Source organism: Pelodiscus sinensis, chromosome 21 (genome assembly GCF_049634645.1).
Source record: "Pelodiscus sinensis isolate JC-2024 chromosome 21, ASM4963464v1, whole genome shotgun sequence".
NCBI classification, from domain to species: Eukaryota; Metazoa; Chordata; order Testudines; family Trionychidae; genus Pelodiscus; species Pelodiscus sinensis.
The window spans coordinates 26,975,178-26,994,371 of NC_134731.1; the positions used below are offsets into that span (position 1 = coordinate 26,975,178).

Genomic DNA, 19,194 nt, shown 5'->3' on the forward strand with positions numbered 1-19,194 from the left:
ACGGCCCCTGCCCCAGGCGTGCTGTGCATGTGCTGTGCCGGCCCCGGGTGCGTGGCACGTGCACAGCCCTGCCCCATGGCGCCCGGCAGCCCCAAAAGTACTACACTGAGTTCAGATGGTCACAGATCTCTCAGCTAAGTAGGGTCAGGTTAGGCGATTACTTGGATGGAAGACAACCAGTGAACATCAGACTCTAAAGCTATAGGAAGTGGAATTGGTGATTCACCAAGTAGCATTATTCCTTCTGATTTGGTATTGAATCAGTGTCCCAGAAGGGTATGAGGGACATTATGCTAGTATAGGTACCATGCTTCAAATAAGACGTAAAACTAAGAGTTTGACTACGTGGGGTCATTAGCTAGTCCATGGCAGCTTTTGTAAAACAGTGGATTTGAAAACCTAAGTGTCCCTCCTGGTTGAATTCCAGGTCAGCTAATTACAATCTACCCATCTACATTCCTCCTGTAGTTTTAATTGGTGGCAGTATAATAGTTTGAGAGGAGGTGAATACTATTGTGTAGAATTGCAGTTCATAGTTACAGATGAGCTAATTTGTATACAACCGTGCTGTTAAAGTTTCTAAATGGTTAGCATGGTTGAAGGGCACATTTGAAATTTGTTAGTGTTTATTTTAAAACAAAATGCATGAAAATAATTTCCTATTTTTATTTACCTGCAAGGACCAGATCTCTGATTCTCCTGTTAGAACTGATGAGGTTACATCATACAGTGTATTACACAGCTCTCTGAGCTCTTGAAGGTGTTTGTTTTCCCTGCAAGAGCACATTCTCCTGAACTCAATATTTACACACACACAAGATTACCATTTACTTATGAAATATGTCTCTGTAATATAAGGCTACCCATGTGCTTTCTGGTTAATGATTAGAAATCACATGCCATGTACAATGTGCTAGTAGAAAGTATATCACAAAAGTTACCCACCCCCAAACCAAATGTGCTAATATGCCATTATTGGTTGCTTCTCTTTAGGTGCTGGGCCTTTCCCAAGGGAGTGTCAGTGACATGCTCTCCAGGCCAAAGCCATGGAGTAAATTGACACAAAAAGGCCGAGAACCATTTATTCGCATGCAGCTCTGGCTGAATGGCGAGCTGGGACAGTGTGTCCTGCCGGCACAAGGGCAGCAGCAAGGACAAGGTAATTAAAATTCCACTATGTTGTTTGCACTGAAGGAGAGGAATTATTTTTAAACTGCAGTAAGCGAGAGCTTTTTCTTACGTTCGCGCTGCCATTTGAGTAAGTAGAATTGCGCACCTCAGCTTCACAACCTGGTGTTAAGGGACTCACTGAGGTGTTACACAGAAGCATTAGTTTCTGCTTAATTTATAAGCAGGAGGCCAGTTAAGATGGTGGTATTTATGCATACATACAGTAAAACTCCAGTTGTCAGGCATCCAGTGGTCCGGCACTCCTGATAGTCCGGCACCACCTGGAACCCGGAAGTGCTCCAGGCAGCCAGAAAATTGGAACTGCTCTGCCCCGGGCTTCCCCGAGTCAGCCGCTGGTCAGTTTCAGCAGCGGCTGACTTGGGGATGCCTGGGGCAGAGCAGCTGGGGTGCTGGGAGAGGCAGTGCTACGGGACCAACCCGGCACCCCAGCTGCTCTGCCCCGGGCATCCCCAAGTCAGCCACTGCTGAAACTGACCAGCAGCTGACTCGGGGAAGCCTGGGGCAGAGCAGCTGGGGTGCTGCTGGTTTGGTCCCGCAGCACCGCCCCTACCCCAGACCCCTCATAGGCCCCCCCTTCCAATAGTCTGGCATATCTGATAATACAGCACCCCCTGGTTCCTAAAGGTGCTGGATTATCAGAAGTTTACTGTACTAGGCATGTATCCAAGCACAGTTAACGGATGAGCTTGGGCTGCTTCTGAATCCAAGGTGGGAGCTGGTGTGCACAGGGAGCCGGCTGTACAAAATTTCAGCAGGTACTAGGGTTGCCAGAGGCCACAAATACCAGACTGTCCGGGTCAATACCGGACACCTGGCAACCCTAGCAGGTGCATGTTTACACAAATAAATGCATTTTTAACATCCCTGATAAATACAGCATGTAAATCAAGGAACTTTGGATAAAGGTCTAGAAAAATGTGAATGTTAAATTCAGTCACATTTTCATAGGATTTATTTATTAGGGAGGATATTTCTATGAAAAATTTTGATTAATTTAACCAGATTAAAAAAAATGTAGTTTTAAAGAGGGAAATGATGGTTGTAGTTCTGTTTTCACCATTGTTTATTGTGCTATTTAGAAGTACCAGGAATCAAATGATTATTTTTAGTAATACCAATAAACCTTTTGCCCCCACTTTGTTGTCACTACAATTAGTGTTTGACAGTTTGTTTAGAATTGGAGTCACTGGCTGATTTGGGGGATTGGGAGTTTCCTTTATAGTTCCCTCATTTTAATCTTCTCTCTTACTTAGTCCTCCACTCGGTGACATCACTACAGGATTCCCTACAGCAGGGATGTGCAAGCTCAGGTAATCAACTGGTTCCTAATGATTTGCTATAAAGTAATTCACTACATTTTATTCTGTTTATGCTGTGTTGATGCCTAAAGGCTTCTTATGTTTTGTTATAGCATGCAAGAGCACCTTCAGGGGTCTTTTTACTGACAGTTAATTCCTCACTCCCTCTGAGTTGCTATGGCAGATCTTGAAAATGCAGACATTTAACAGAATATATTAGTCTGGAAAACTGTGATCTGAAATCACGCATTATCTTTTTTTAACCATGGTTTATCAATTTGACATATGAAGTGGCCGTAAAACAAAAGTGTTTCATTTGTAAAGTGATCTACGTACCCCAACAGTTGTATTTTGTTACATTTTTTCACCTCCCCTCCCCCCTTTGTGGTTCTAAATCAGCTTTTCTCATTTAAAGTTCAGGAAGTTTGCTAAATATGCTGCTCCTCCTCCCACCCCTTTACTAAAACACAACAGAAATGTGTGGAAAAAATGCAAGTAAATTGCTTAAAGAGTTTTATGAGGATGACCACTAGACTAGGGAACCCAAGTATAGAACAGCTGTGTTCCTGCTGTTAGATGCCAAACTCTACCCACGCATGTTATTTAACCAGTGCTACAGTTAACTGATGTTAGCCATTTATGTTGTATTCCAGACTAGAGAAATATTTGTGCTCTGTGGTTGCAAGATGATCAGGTGCTATAAATGAAAAAAATTACAGCAGTTGAAAATAGAAAGGTCATGAAAAAACTTTTAAAAAGATGAATAGTCCTGCAGCACCTTAGAGCAGTGTTTCCCTATTTTATCTGGCCACAGAACCCTAGGGCCCTGCTGCTGCGTTTCGTCAAGCAAAAAAAAACCCACTGTGGCTCTGTCTCTTTAAGAGGGGCCGGGGAAGTGCTGGCTCTTCGCAGAACCCTTGCTTTCGAATTGCGGAACCCCAGGGTTCTGTGGAGCACCAATTGGGAAACACTGCCTTAGAGACTAACAAAACACGTAGATGGTTTTGTATCATGAGCTTTCATGGGCACAACCCATTTCTTCATATTTCTTCAGGTGAATCATGTTAGGTCATCTTTCCCATCTCCTCGCAATTGCAACATAGTACATTTTTTTCTGATAACTTGTCCCATTTTGGTTAAATGTCCTAAATAATGCGGTTTCCACCATTTTCCTTATCATGGGACACTTATAGTGAGATGTACTGTATTAGGCTGTGAAACAAAATGTATTTCTCATACTGAGAAATTCTCTAAATTTTCTGTTGGAGTTAGATGAAAATGGAATGAATAAAGTATAGGCAAAATGTCAGCATTAAAACTAATCATGAAAATAAAATCTTCATGAATAAATGTAGAAACATTCTTTGCAATCACAGAGCTATTGTTAACTTTACATATAGGCATTTAAAGAACATGTAAATTTCCGTAGGCATTTTTAGACTGCTGCTCATGAAAGCATGTAATAGCAACTTTTCTTAGCATTCATCCAACAGAAGTCACTATTCTAATTTAAAAATATATATACCTACTTAAGGAAACACAGAAAATATCATAAATAATACATTTAACTGGTCATAGTAGGATGGAGGGGGTGGGAGAGAGAAAAGGCTGTATTTCATTGTTAATTTTTCTAGTCCCTAGCCATAATTAAGAAGTGTTCAAAGCCTGACCTTCAGGATTCCAATCTGACCCAGTGTATAAGTTCCCAGGAGGGATAGCTGGTAACTAACAGTTATTTCCTTTGGGAAGTTTAGATGTGAGATTCTGCTCCATTGCTACATATACCCACCTAGTTTGCCAGTTACTGCCCATGAGATAATATTTTACTATGTGCAAAGTTTTTATTATCTGATGGAGCATATTATTGATTATTACCATTCATTAGTCTTGCCTTAAAAGTGACCTGCAAATGAGGAAAAAATGGGATTGCGTCCACTTCTTTATGATAAAAAGTTTGAAAATTAATAAAAAAATTTATTTTTAGAACTAGAAGTTCATTTTGTGTTTTCCCTTGAATACTTGATAGAACTAATAGATTTATGAAATCACAGATAACAAGAGACTGAAGCATGAGAGGGGACAGGTATTTTGATAATTTTTTTGTTACCATCTATATTTTAATTCAAATGCCCAACAAACAGTTGGTAAAAGAGCTATGTTTCTGAAAGATTCAATGTCCCATCCCTCAATTTGAGGGCTGTAAATGCTCAAACTCCAATTAAACTGTCCTCCAAGGAGTTTTTCAACAAAACAAATGAAGACAAGACATATCTAAAATAAAAATCAAGGAGTATATAACTTTTAAAAAAAATTCAGGACTTCTCTATATGATATACACACATATTTTTCCTTAGCATATTCCATTTAAGTATTTGTAAGAATAGCTGCTAATACAGAAAAACGTCAGATTATATTTTGGTATTTTGTGTGTCTGAGCTTTAAACATCAGTCTTGTAATCAGAAGATCTTTGCGCGAGTTCTACAGAATTTTACACTTAAATGGTGGTACTTATTGTTCCAGTGGTCAAAAAGAAAACCAGTATGTTCTCTCTAACATTTTTATTCATGTATCTTTTTACTTTTGCCTTTGGGTAATTTGCATCTTGTTGATGCCTACCTCATTAAAAATACGGACCAAATCACATAAAAAAATTCTGAATTAATGTCACCCAACTGCATCACATTTTTTAAATAAATTGGGACCTTATTTAGTCACATTTTCGATGGTCGAAGCTAGATTAAAATTAGAAAGTTGCCAAATTTATTAGGATATGTACATATGGTTGTGGGCATACAGGTATGTAGCCAAAAGAGGCATGTAGCCCCTGTATTCATTTTCTTTGGATTTGAAGGGGTATTTTCTTCACTGAGTGTCTGTAAACCATTACAAAAAAGGGGGGGGAGACACACCACGATATCATGTATCGATTTCATTGATTGATTTGATATTCCGAAGAATGCTGAATTTTTAACTCATTTCTGTATTTATCCTTTGTGAAGGTCATGTAATATCCATATACTACATAAGACTTGCATACAAAATGACATGTATTTCTGTTAGGGTCTTCTTATGACCTAATGTGAAAATCTTCATTTGCCAATACAGGTGCAGGTGATCTCAGGGGATTTTGAATTTCCCTTTTGTTTGTCTTCCGTTGTGGGTATCATCCATCATTCCTAAGTTCATGCTGCTTAGCAGTAGAAATGCTCATGGGATTTGAAGAAAGGATTATAGCTGCATAAAATGGGGAGCTAGTTGTAGCTTGTTTTTTAAATCACAATGTGTATCACCTAGTGATTTAAAAACCAAAGATCTACTAAAATGTTACAGAAAACCTTTCATTTCAGAATAAAAGCATTTGTAATAAGGGGTGATTACTCTTTATCATCCCTGGGGAAAGAAGTATAGAAAAATCCAAAGATGAGTATAGGATAAAGTTTATTCCAGATGTGATGTCATTCTGTAATCCAAGTACCGCTAACAACAAAGCCAGATATCTGATCTGTCTGTCTCCATTTATACCACTGTTCATCATCTTTCAATAACAGGTGATAATAAATAGTTAATCATGGATTGGCTCGATCTCCCTATTACATAGCAACAGAGAGTTTGTTAGATACTGTTTTCGGTCTTCTTTTAATTACTGTTGTGGGAAAACTTAGGCAAAGATACAAGTGTTGCTCTTTCGTTCTGGGTGCAGTGAGATTCATGGTCATTCCAATCTCTTGAGGAAAAGAGTTTGATAGCCTGGATGTGGAAAAAACTCTGCTCCCATTTCTCATTAATCTTGGTTTTGTAGTTTCAGAAGCAACAAGTGTCATAGAAAGTGTCTCAGACCAGTCTACTGAGAACTTTGGTAGAACCATGTGATAATGTAAATGGACATCAGTAGCTCTGCTTCTGAGACCATTGCAGATTTGGATTTTTATCTGTAAAACAGGCAAATAACTCCTTGTAGCAAGAGATAATGGCCCTGTGAATGTGTGCACACATTCTTGGTTAACTAAGTTGTTTATGGTTTGAAATGATTCTTTCTGGACATAAAGTCACATTCATCAGATAGAGAAGGGAAATATTTGATCTTTTCTATTGCTGAGTCATAAGACTAATGGAATTCCTTATACAAATGTTAAATTCACTTACTCGTTTTAAACTTTGGGTTAAAAAGTCTAATGAAAATATAACTGCTGTCTCTTACCAGTGTGAGCCAGATCAGAATAGAATTTTTTACCTAGTTCCATAGAGCTGTGTGGTTAATGAGCCCTTGTGCTGACTCTAAAATGTAATTTTAATAGACTAATGGGTTAAGTTTCCACATCACTTCTGCATACAGAGGTTGCTACTCTAAAGTAATTGGCCCCACTTGTGTTGATTTCATCTGGCACCTCACGAGGACAGCTGATATAGTCAGTGTTATATGTTTGATTGAATTTTGGCCCATTTCCCTGATAATTTGGACGATGAAAATCTTCCTTGTAACTTTTGTAGTATCAATAAAGCACAGAGAATCACTGTCGAATGTACTTTATTGGCACTTTGAGATTCTATGCAAAGTTGGTATCAAAATTGATTTAGGGTGAGTCTGCTCTGCACTGTAGGTCGAAATAAGATACAAAATTGCATATCCTATTTTGATCTTATTTAAAAATAACTTATTTCATCATATGGCACTATCTACACAGTGCCAAATTTTGAAATAACCCACTATTCTAAAACATCCCTTACTCCTCGTGGAATGAGGTTTACGGACACGTCAGAATGGCGAGCCCGTTATATTTCGAAATAATGGGCTTCCTGTGAAGATGTGGAATAGCTGTTTCGGGCTACTCTAGTATCCCAAAATAGCACTGCAGTGTAGACTTAGCCTTCGCGTAACATGGGCAGCATTGCTAGAACATTAGTTTCATTTTTTTAATCTTCTAGAACTGCTCTTTTAATTCCAATTTGTTATGCATACCTGTAGTGCTATGTGTGTATTGTTAATGTTTAATAAATAATTGATTTTACTGAAACTACCTGCTATTCTTTTCCATGGTCTCTTTAGTGAGAGAGGTGCTTTTATCATACAGATATTGATCATTTTTTTTGCATGTTATGCTAGAATTTCACCTGTCAAAACCCTTTCCACTCATTTTTATTATGGTTCCTTCCTTGCTGTGGTCCCTGCCTTACAGGTATAAAAGTGTGCTTGGCATTTATAAAATCTACAATTACGAGCACAATACTATAATGAAAGATTCATTGTAGATGTAATGTGGGAACTAGGGGACAACACTCTTTCCCTGTTTAAGTGGAGGAAAGAGAACTCACTCATACCCTGATGTAGGGATGTTAAATAACGGTTAATTAACCAATTGAGTAGTCAATGGAATTTCGTGCCAGGCTCATACTATATTTAAAGTGAAGAGCCACAGTGGCGTTAGTTCATGGGGGCAATGCAAGCTGGGACTGAGCAATCCCAGCTTGCTCCAGGACGACTGCAGCTCTGCCTCTCCTGCCCCTCCCCTCCTGCACAGTGGAGATTGTGGGGGGAACCAGCTTTTAAGCCACCTCCCCCAAGCATCAGCTCCTGCTCCCCGCACACTTGCTCCCTCTGATACAGAGGCAGCAGCTGGGAGAGGAAGCAAGTAGTCATTCTACTAGTTGCTTACATCCCTACCCTGAAGCTGATCTTAATTTATTTTAAATATTGAATGTGTGTCTATCTCTTTGTTGTTAGAAGAGCTGCACATCATCCATTGCAGTCTGTATGGTTTTCTTTTTTTTTAATCAAGTTTTGTAGATTCCATAAATTGACTGTCCCGTGGCTGAGAGAACTGAGCTTATTTAAACAGAAGAGATAAGTAAGGGGGGGGGGGCGATTTGATAGGAGGCTTCAACTACCTGAAGGCGGGGGGGAGGGGTCCAAAGAGGATGGAGAGAGGCTGTTCTCAGTGGTGACCAATGGTCAAACAAGGAGCAACGGTCTCAAGTTGCAGTGGCGAAGGTCTAGATAGTACATTGGGAAAAGTTTTTTTCACTAGGAGTGTGGTAATTCACTGGAATGGGTTCCCTAGGGAGCTATTGGAACCTGCAGCCCTAGAGGTTTTTAAGTCCTGAATGGAGAGAGCCCTGGCTGGGATGATTTAGTTCAGGTTGGTTCTGCTTTGAGCAGCGGGTTGGACTAGATCACCTCCTGAGGTCTCTTCCAACCCAATACTTCTCTATGATTCTATGGTCTGACCACAAGACTGAGAGCCAGGACTCGGGCATTTGAGTTCTCTTCTCTGTCACTGATTCCCTCAATAAACATGAGCAAGTCATATAGGTTCTCTGCCTCCGTTTTTCCTTTGTAAAAATGGAGATAATACTACTTCCCCAGATGCTTCTAATTAGTGAATACATCTAAAGCTTGCAGATGAAAAATTTAATTAGTTGTAATCAGTTACCTGGTTAAATGTTACAATTAACTGGCTAACCGATTGAGTGGGATCCCGTGGACAGGGGGTCCGGCCCAGGCGGAGCAGTCCTCTGTCTGTGGTGTGCCACAGGTTGGGGGCTGCTCCCAGGTGCCAGATAACAGATTACTGGTAAGTGTTACCTATTCAGAGTGATGTTTACCATTAACCGGTTACTTATTCATATCCCTAGTTGTACTGTTACTTCTGCTTTTGTCAGACAGTTATGGAAAAGTTAACACGGGAATAGGCAAGACAGCCTCCCTGTGCCAGATCTGGTCCCCCAAGGCAGTTGATCTGGCCCATGGCCTCCCTACCGCTCCCCTGCCCTCAGCCAATTGAGACCTGGGGACGGGGGAGTACACAAAGACTCCTTTCCCCACCAGGGACACACAGCACCAGGGGGAACCACCAGCTGTTCAAAACAGATGACGGTTCCCTCTAGGAGCCACGCATCCCTGGTAGTGCGGGGGCAGGGAGCAAGAGACTTAGTGCGCTGCCACGCTCCCAGGCTATGATTGGCCTAGTGGGGGGAGGGAGCCCACAAAGTGTCCTCTCGCTGCCAGGGTTGTATGACTCCTACAGAGAGCAGCCAGCTGTTTTGAACAGCTCGCCTTTCACTCTAGGTGCTCCACACTCCCCTTGCAGGTGGGGGCAAAGACTTCAAACACTCTCCTGCCCCCTAGCCAGTCAGGGTCTGTGGGTGGTGGGAGCATAGGAAGTCTCCTGGTCCCGCCCCTCCTACCCACTGGGGCCTGGGGCCACTTCAGAAATTTGTGAATCCCCCCCCCCATTTCAAAAATTATTGCCCACCCCTGAGTTAACACTGTGTTAGTGTGTCAGTGCACTGAGATTTTTCTGTCAGCATAGTGCTAATAGTTCCTTATTTAAGGGAGTACAATAGTCCAAAATGTTTGATTAAATCTTTACTTTTGGAATAGTTCATTTGAGCTAATGACTTGTGAATGTATTTTAAGATCGTGACTTCCTTGGTGCATGTTCTTTCCAAGCAGAGGTCAGATAAAGATCTTGTCTGTTAAATATGATGCCCTTTAAATACTGATTGCTCTCCATTTCTTTAAGTTATTTATCATTCACATATGTTTTTCCACCATACATTGAAAGGGGTGGGGTAGGGGGAAATGAGCTCTTTCCCTTCATAAGAAAGCCCAGATCCTCTGACCCTCCCTCTTTCCAAACAGTCTGTAGATTCTTCAGCCAGCTGCTAACTCCAGAAGGAGTTGGTATGAAGGAATGATCTCATGTTTTGAAAGCCAGAATGCAAAAGTAACTGACCCTAAAACAGCAAGCTGCACTGACATATAGGATGCCTTAGCATTTATGTTGTGGTGCCAGCAGGTCTGATAGCTTGGGGAAGAGAGGAGTAGGGCTCGGGTGGCTTGGCAGCTGAAAAGAAGGGTCAGGCACCTTCCTCTGTATTGAGGGGGAGTCTGGAGGGCTTGGCAGCTGCAGAAGAGGTCAGGAAAGGTACTTCTCACTAAGGGTCAGGCTTTTGTCTCCTTGTGATGGGAGGGTTTGTCAGCTGTTGAGTCATGTTGGGTTTTTGGTTGCTTGGAGGGAAATGAGGCACATGGTTCGTCACGGGAAGCCTCAAGGGACTGGCTTCTGGCGTTGGTCACAGAAGGGCCCTTAACGGGGGAAAGACAGTATTCTGTTCCTGTTCCCCTCCCCCCCGGCTGTGGTCATGGATACAGCCAAACTACAACTTCATGTTGCTCAGCAATTTAGTAAGATGCTGTTGAGGTGATAAAGAATTACTTTGCTTTGGCTGTATAAAACAGATAATGGACTGTTTAATTCCCAAGTTATTGCTTCCAGTCCATAAAGCGGATATGTCTTTAAGGCAGATATGTTTCCCAGGAACAAGTCTTAACAGGAAGTAAACAATCTATGCTGGAAAGTAACGTATTATATTGTTGAGAAATATATAAAATAATTTCCAAGAAGATAAAACAGAAAATTACTGAGAAATGAAGTATCCTTCAAGTTACCTTGTGGCTGTCCCTTTTGTTTCAGTGGAAAGGAAGAAAAGAGAAGAGATAAGTGTCCAATCTAATTTGATAGATATTTGAGATTCTTTGTAAATTTGTAAACAAGCATCCAGAAGTTTGCTCCTATGATTATTTTAATTCTGATGAGAAAACCATTCTCTTCTAGGTCAACATTCCCCTACAGCCCAAATGTTGAAATATAATGCTACTGTGTGGGAGCCAGACAGTTAAATAGACTAGAAATCAAATATAAAGAAAACTGAAATTGACTGGTCAATTTTCATTATCCAAACTGAGTGAAATGTAAAAATTAAACAAAGGATATACATAAAGTAAATTTGGTATTTAAATTTCTTAAAGTTGTAATGATCAAAGACAGTACTTAATAATACATTGAAGGCAATTGCTTTCTTTAAAAAATCATATTTGAAAATGTGAGTTCCTCTTCAAGAAGGATAACATGAGCACCATTTGATAGCAACTTAAAGGCCTGATCCTGAGAGATGCAGACCACAAGCAAAATTCCTTTTGACATCCGTACTCTGCACATCTTGCATCAGACACAAAGACAATGAGGGGAAAAAAACTTTGTACAAAAAAAAATTATCTTTGCAACGTGTTCCTTCCACTTCTCCTACCCATGTCCTAACATTATAAAACATACCCTGGCTGCTGCTTTCTCCTATAAAAATTCATCAATCCTGCACTCATACTTCATCCACCATAGCACCCTCCTTTACACGTTTGCTTTCTAAGGAAATATGAGAATGTGTAAATGTGTGGAATTGCCCCCTCCCATTCTCCATATCTTCACACAGATGAACAAGTAACTAGTTTAGTTTAGCCTCAGCATAAATTCAGTTTTGTTTTACATTGTTTTTCTTTTCTCTTTTGGAACTTGTATCCTAAAAATAGAGTGACTTTGAACTGGTAGGTGTTCCATTTGTCCTTTAGAAGAGGACCAAAATTAGCCTGTCATTTGGCACCTAAATAAAGCAGTTAAATTGTCTTCACAACTTTACAGTTGCAATCTATTGAAGTTGCTGCATTTTATTTTATGGTATTATGCAAGCAAGATCAACACCTAAAAATCCACAAGGCCTTGAAAGAGGGAGGATGAGGAAGAATGAATATAACTGTGTTTTTAATTTCCTGTTTTGAGTGAGGTGGTTTTTTTCATTAAGGTTTTTTGGTTTTGGTTTGTTTTAAAGGTAACTTGTAAATGCTCTAAAACTGCCTAATGTACAGATAAAAGAACGCTAGTAAAAGGACAGCGATGGTTTCTCTAATTTTCAAAGAGAAAATCTGCACAGAATGCCTGAAGCTGGGTTAGCAGTGGGACTCCCCAGGGGCAACAGAAAGATGTTATAATCAATTACCACATCATAACACTGATGTATGATAATTACTGAGTGTTCCTCCTGAGATAGTGCAGCATTTGGCTGGGATGCAGCTCTTTCATGGTCCACTGCCTGATTAATATGCAAATAATAGGCTGATTGCATGATGAATGCAGAAAATGAGTTCGCTGATAACGTGAGCACCGAAGCGGGAAGATGATAAATTACTTTTACTGACTGTCCTACATTAAGTACCATTTCTCAACAATTTTATCACAAATTAAGTAAAGCAGTAAGGAGAGATTATGAGGATGTGTAAAATAATGCACCTTAATAGCTTTTATAATATTGTTGCGTCTAATGTAAATGGCATTTTCTTTCAGTACTTTAGCCAGTACTCCTCCAGAACGTTTTGCTTCTAGTACAATAACATGCAGGGGCATTCCGTTCAGCCACTTTCTGTTAAGATGAAGAGTAATCCATGATACCAACATATATAACTGGTGATGGCTTAGTCTTTCTTATGAGAAATGGAATCCAGATATTAGTTCAAGTATCTTGCTCCTAGCAAATGAATGTCCACATTGTTTAGTGAGGGGGGGGAATATTCTTCAACGCAGAACAGAATGTACACTCTACATATGTATGCTGTTTGCACCTGGTTTTAAGTTGTATATCCAGGGGCAAACAAGAGGTTAACACACTGAACACGTTCACAGAAGTACCTGCCTATTTTATCTAAGCTGCTTGAGGTAGAAAGAAGAGCAAACAGATATAGTGGTGATAACATGTTGATCACCGGTCTCTGAGCATCCAGCTTTGGTCATAAGCTAGAGCATCAGCAAAATTATAGTAATAACTAAGTTAGGATCTCTGAAAAGCATTGAAAACTTGTCATATAATGATTAATCTTTGGTTGCAATAATGCAGTTTAAACACAAGTTTTGTTTTTGGCATATTGGTAGAATGTTTTTATGACAGATATTTATTTAATCTTCAAGAACTCATTAATGAAACTGTTCCTACACACAAGCTGCTTTAGTAATAAGGTTACTGAAGATAATTTCTAACAGTTCTTCAGAAATCCATATTGATTTAAGAATAAGTAATGAGCAATGCTAACACAGAAAAATCGAGTTTTTAAAGCAAGTTTGGTGGAGTAACCTGCCAAGATATGTGTGTTAATTTAAAAATAATCTTCTAAAATTAAATCAAATTTTAATTTATATAATTATCTCAATTGTGGTTCTCAAAACTGTGATTGTCTACTTGCTAAAACAAGCACCCATTTTTGTCTCTGCTTTTTAAAAAGTGCATTAATGTAATGAATAGCAATACAAATGAGATGGACAAAAATTTGTAAGATCACTTAGTCTATCCCTTGGCTGCTTCAGGAGCGTTCCTTAAACTATATCTTTTTTTTTTTTAATGACACTTAATGGTGTTTCCATTCCACAGGCTAATTATTGTGTTATTTTTATTGCTGGCATTTCTCTTTCCTTAATTTTGTCTCATTGCCTCTCTAGTTACTCCCTTTGTTCAAGTTTAAATATGTAATTCTCTACATCTTTGATGTTCATACTGACCATCATTGATCAATACAAATATTCTTTTGAGGATCTAGCAACTCTGAAAGTGTAACGTTGTAAAGAGTTAGAGGTCAAATCATCTTGTTACATATTGTATGTAGTGGTTTATGTTAACAGAACAGTACAGGTTGAACCTCTCTAATCCAGAACACTCTCATCCAGAAACATCTGTCATCCAGAATGATTTTAGTTAGCCGAATGTCAACTTTTCATGGGTTTGGCCAAGTTTCCCACGGTCCCATAAATTTATTTACAGCCTCCAGTCCTGGCTGTGTGTTCTGTGCTGTTATTTAGCTCTAATTTACCCTTAAATGTCCTCTTAACAGCACAGTAAGCATTGGAAGTGTTGGTAATGCTGCTAGACAGTATTGACCCTCCTGTGGTCCAGAAAATTCTCTCATTCAGAACTAGTCAGGTCCCGGGGGTTCCAGACTAGAGAGGTTCAACCTGTATCTCTTTCCTCTGTGTTCCACCTTTATGCGTGCTGCTATTCATGCCCCCCGTAGTCTGACCTGTGGGACAATATTGACATCAGTTTTTTTCACGGTTTGCCAGTATCAGTGTTAGACAAGGATGAAAACATTTGTTTAGATTGAGTACTGGACAAGTTGATATCTTTGCTGCCTATTACATTATAAATGAAGTCAGTTTTGGGACTACATGTTGATAGAGATGGTGTGGTAGAGACTGAGGAAGTGACCCTTTCTTCTCTAATCTTGAAATATTTAATCAAATTAGATACCCAGCTCCAATTAAACACCAATGGCAGTTGGGGTACCTAACTCCCTTGAAGACTTTTGAAACTCCACCCTTTGTCAGGCCCTTTGATGGCCATTTTGGTTGCTCTTTTCTAAACTCCATTTGTACATGTGGAACGAGCATAAAATTATGGAAAATGCAGAAAAAAATTGGCGAGATTGTACAATCCGTTGTTGATGCTCAGAAGTAATTTTATTCAAGTGGCCACAATCTTTGCCCCTAATTCTGCAAACACATCTGCACATGTAATCTTAGACACCTTCATGGGGCCTCTGTTTTTCATTTTTTTCCCCAGAAATGAAGAAGTAGCATGAACCTAGGCTTTTTTGTTTTCATGAAGTAATTTTTAAATTATTGGTTAAAGGTAATACATTTATATTTTTTCCCCTTTTGAATACACACAAATATAGCTAAAGGATTTTTCCACTTTTTTTTTTCCTGTCAGCCACAAAAATTCACCTCTGAGGCAAGACCAAGACTGGAAAGTTTAAAACTCTTTTAGGTCTAAAATCAGTTATAACATTTACAATCACCACCACCACCACATAACAACCATCCAGGGAAATTTATAATTTTAATGTCTGCTGGCATTTGCTACCATGAATTTATATACATACAAGCTTTATATTATTGTATATGTATCTCACACACATTTAGATTTTGAAGAGGTTTGTCTTTTCAGAAGCGATATAAATGCACAAATTGTGAATAGGCAATGCTCACTTATTGAAAACAAATCCATTAAAACACGACCTCTGAGAAAATATTCCGTATTCATAGATCTATACTATTAATTAGTCATAAGAGAGCTTTATTATAGTATTGTGCCAGAAATGCTTAGCTGATTTATTACTTACATAGGTCAAACTTGTTTCATTTCACCACTGGGCACAAAAAGCTCATTACTGTGTCTTTTGGAAGAGCCTATGAAGACATAAATTCCTGTGTAGGAATTAAATCACAGTGTAGAAAAACTAGAGACCAAATTCTGCATAAAATTTTCAGATGCCAGAAAACTAAATGTGAGAGTGTTGCAATTTACTTCTCTTGGAAATGAGCAAAGGCCTAAAGATACATCAATGAGAGTAGGCCATGTACTCTGGTATTTAATCTTTAAAATGGAGAGATTGGACAAACTAATAATTAGACAGGAAAACTAAGAGTTAATCCAATTTTAATATGAGCCACTTTGATCTTGGGGAGCCTGTCTAAATATGTTCATTGCCCATCAACTCACCTGTGGGAAAAACAGGCTCTCAGATATCAAATGCTCTTCTGGGAGGCTATGAAGGAATCCTTTGTTGATATTTATATGCCTTCCTCTTCTATAATAATTTGCCATAGAAAAAATAACCAGAGTATGGAACACTCCATAGAGTCCTCCCCACTGCTACATACCCTGTGTTGTTCTGATATTCATTTATAAGTAACTTTGAATAGGACTGGTTTGGTATGCACCTAAAACCTGAGCACTGGCAGTTATGGAAAGTGGTGCATCAAACCAACTGCCAGTTAAATGATGTTTGGGTTCTTGTAGGAATGTCACAGAGTACCCTGTCATTTTGTTTCAGCAACTTGTCCTTCCAAATGCACACTTCGCCTTATGGCATGCCAGCAGTAAAAATGTCACTTACAATAATTACTTTTTGGTGAAAATGCTTGCTGACTTCCTACCTTCAAGCTGTTTTTTACACAGTGGGGAGATAATAAGAAATGACTTTATCCTGACTGCTCAAATGAACACTAAATGGAATTTAGGTTATTACTGCATATAGAGGGCTGTGTACGGAAATTTAAATAGTGGATTGGATAAACTGCAGAGATTTGTCTCTAAAAATTATAGTGGATCTGCTTTTTCAATCCACTTCTGTCTGAAACTTAAGGCAGCTCTTATCTTGCTGCTGCCTTCAGAATATAATATTTTTCTTAATCCTTTTATAGGCCCCTGAATACCTTCTGTGTTTCAGGTGGTCTTTTCCCAACATCTCCATGTTTTGTAACTTGTTCCCTATCAGGCTTTTTTGGCAGTAACACAAATTCAACCACTTATTCACTCCCTTACTGTTGAGCTAATATAGTCTGAGTGCTTCTTTCTGGGAGTTTGTGCAACAAAAAAATGTCTTGACACAGTATTTTGGTTTGAGAACTCAGGTGGTTTTGGTCCCGATCTCTCTTGTCCTAGCAAAAAGCTTTGGATTACATTGTCTTGGCAAAATCAGAAAGGGAAGGAAGCTACTTGCTGCTATCACTAGTGTTGCCAGATGGTTGAAACAAAAATACCGAACACCCACTCCCTCCCAACCCCCCCTCCCCCCCCAAAAAAAACACCGGGGAAAAAATTCTGTTGAAGGAGGAAAAAAAGGGGGGAGACCAAAGTTGTTGAGCCAAAAAAAAAAAAAGACTCCAAGACTTATTAAACTATAACACTCTCTCTCTCTCTCTCTCTCTCTCTCTCTCTCTCTCTCTCTCTCTCTCTCTCTCTCTCTCTCTCTCTATATATATATATATATATATATATATATATATATATATAAAATAAATAAATAAATAAATAAAACAGCATGTCCCCTTTAAGAGTGAGATAGGGATACAAACAGGTGAGCGGTTGAGCACTAAGATCAAGGGAAGTGGTTGCTTCCCCTTGGTCTTTTTGCCCACAGCCATTTTGTGCCAGCAGCCATGCGGAACCAGGTAAGCATGAGGCCAGGGGGGAGTGTTGGGGTCAGGGGGGGCTTGCAGGGGGCGAAGGCCGGGCGCTGAGTGTTTGTAGGGTTGCCAGGTGCCCAGCATTTTTTGCCTCCTGGCCAGGGAAAAAAATCAGAAAATACCAGACATCTTAGGTGTCTGGTATTTTCTTAATTTTTTTTTACCGGATAGAAGACTAAAATACCGGACTGTCCGGGTGAATACCAGACACCTGGCAACCCTAGCCATGACTGTAGAAATAACAGCGGAGATTGAATCAAGTTGGTGCTTCCTGGGATCCATAGTTCTAAAAAGAATACAAACAGTAGTTCATAAGGAGCCATGCTGCAGATAGCCCACCAGGAAATGTCACCTTCTATAATGTCCTGTTTCTGGGAATGATAAGGTTGTATCCATCACCTAGTATTTGAACACTGCACCGTCACCCAATTACCTCTTCTGAAGGAGTATTTCTAGGCCTTGTGTCTCAATCCTGTTGAAGTCCATGCTCTTCTGAAGACTTTGTAACTAGTCAAGTCAAGCACTACTTGCAAGCCTATGAACACCAGTATCTGTATTATTCTAAATTAGTTTAGTTCCTCCCAAGCTTGAACCTCTTGCTGGCTATCGTCTGTAGATCTGGGCACTGTTGGTGCATAGATAGAATAGTTGAAGACACGCTGCTGTAAAACTATTTGCCATTGAAAGAATCAAAATAATATACATCACAAATCAATTATCTTATCCCATCCATCCTCCTCCAATTATAGGATATAATCCCCTGCTTAGTCCAGATGAAGAAAAAGGGAAAATCCTTCCTTTAAGAATATATAACAGAACCCACATTTAATATAGTTTTCAAGCATGACCACAATTTTTCAGACAGAGTGGGGATAAGTTCAGCAAACTCTGAAGATTTATGCACAGTAGGTCTGGTTTTTATCCTACACTGTAGTGAAAGTAAGATTCAGGTCCATTCATACTTTTACCTGAAGTCTTTCTGAATCTGGAGGTTTTAAGGATTCTGGAGAGAGTTCAGAGCTTGCTGGACTGGCTCCCCCATCATCCACTCAATCTTAATGTGACACATCTGACTTTTGGAGGAATGGGAAGTTTAGTTAGCTGTGATTCAAGTAATCAAAGATTATTTCTAATTGTCCATGATTCTCTTTGATATCTCAGGTAACGCTCTCCATTAAGAATGTGTGCATTTGGCGTTGATGCTCAGGAAGTTATTGTGGGAGTGTCCATCAGACTTTATATGTCTGTGTGACTGCCAAGCGTGAGTCCACCTGACACTCAGTTCCTTCTGCTAAATCAGAATCCATTGTAATACTCTGAAACTGTGGGGAAAGATAATGTACAACCAAAACTGATGAACAAAAGCAAGAGCTCTGAGCAGTGCTTTGGAGTCTGTGATTTGAGGTAGAACTTTGGTGGTGTGAAAAAGTAGAAAGAATTCATAAAGGAGGTTGGATTGAAAAATACTCACTTTTAAGCATTTAGTGGCTTCATCCACTGCATGTGGGAATGCACGACCACAGAACAGGAGATTGATATATTGCAGTGGGCTCAACCAGAGTCAAGTCATGTTCTCTCAGTTCTGAGTGGAATGCAATTTTGCAGTGTTTATTTTTTTCTTAACTTGCTGGATTTAAATATAAACTTTACCGTTAAGGTTGCGGAATCAAACTATCACTGGTCAGGAAATTTCAGAACATAGGTATTTTTCTGCAGCATTAACACAACCATATTGTATAACCTTCAATTTTTTGTGTTCTAAAAATAACATAATTAATATACATTTAAGAAAGAAAACAAAATAGAAAGCACGTGGGCAATGTTGACTTATTTTACATTCATTCATTAATTTCTGTAGTTG

General features: G+C 39.3%; 1 protein-coding gene across 5 annotated transcripts in view; it reads left to right on the forward strand.

The window, feature by feature from the left end:
* Window positions 1–19,194, forward strand: part of CUX1 (cut like homeobox 1) — a 397,218-nt gene that overhangs the window by 292,200 nt on the left and 85,824 nt on the right. For 4 of the 5 annotated variants that reach the window (XM_075904405.1, XM_075904407.1, XM_075904408.1 and 1 more), the window contains 2 exons: window positions 994–1,159; window positions 2,445–2,501. The exons of the other annotated variant lie outside the window; for it this stretch is intronic. In XM_075904405.1, coding sequence (XP_075760520.1) covers window positions 994–1,159; window positions 2,445–2,501 — 223 coding nt within the window. The remainder of the gene's footprint in view (window positions 1–993; window positions 1,160–2,444; window positions 2,502–19,194) is intronic. 5 annotated transcript variants of the gene reach the window in all.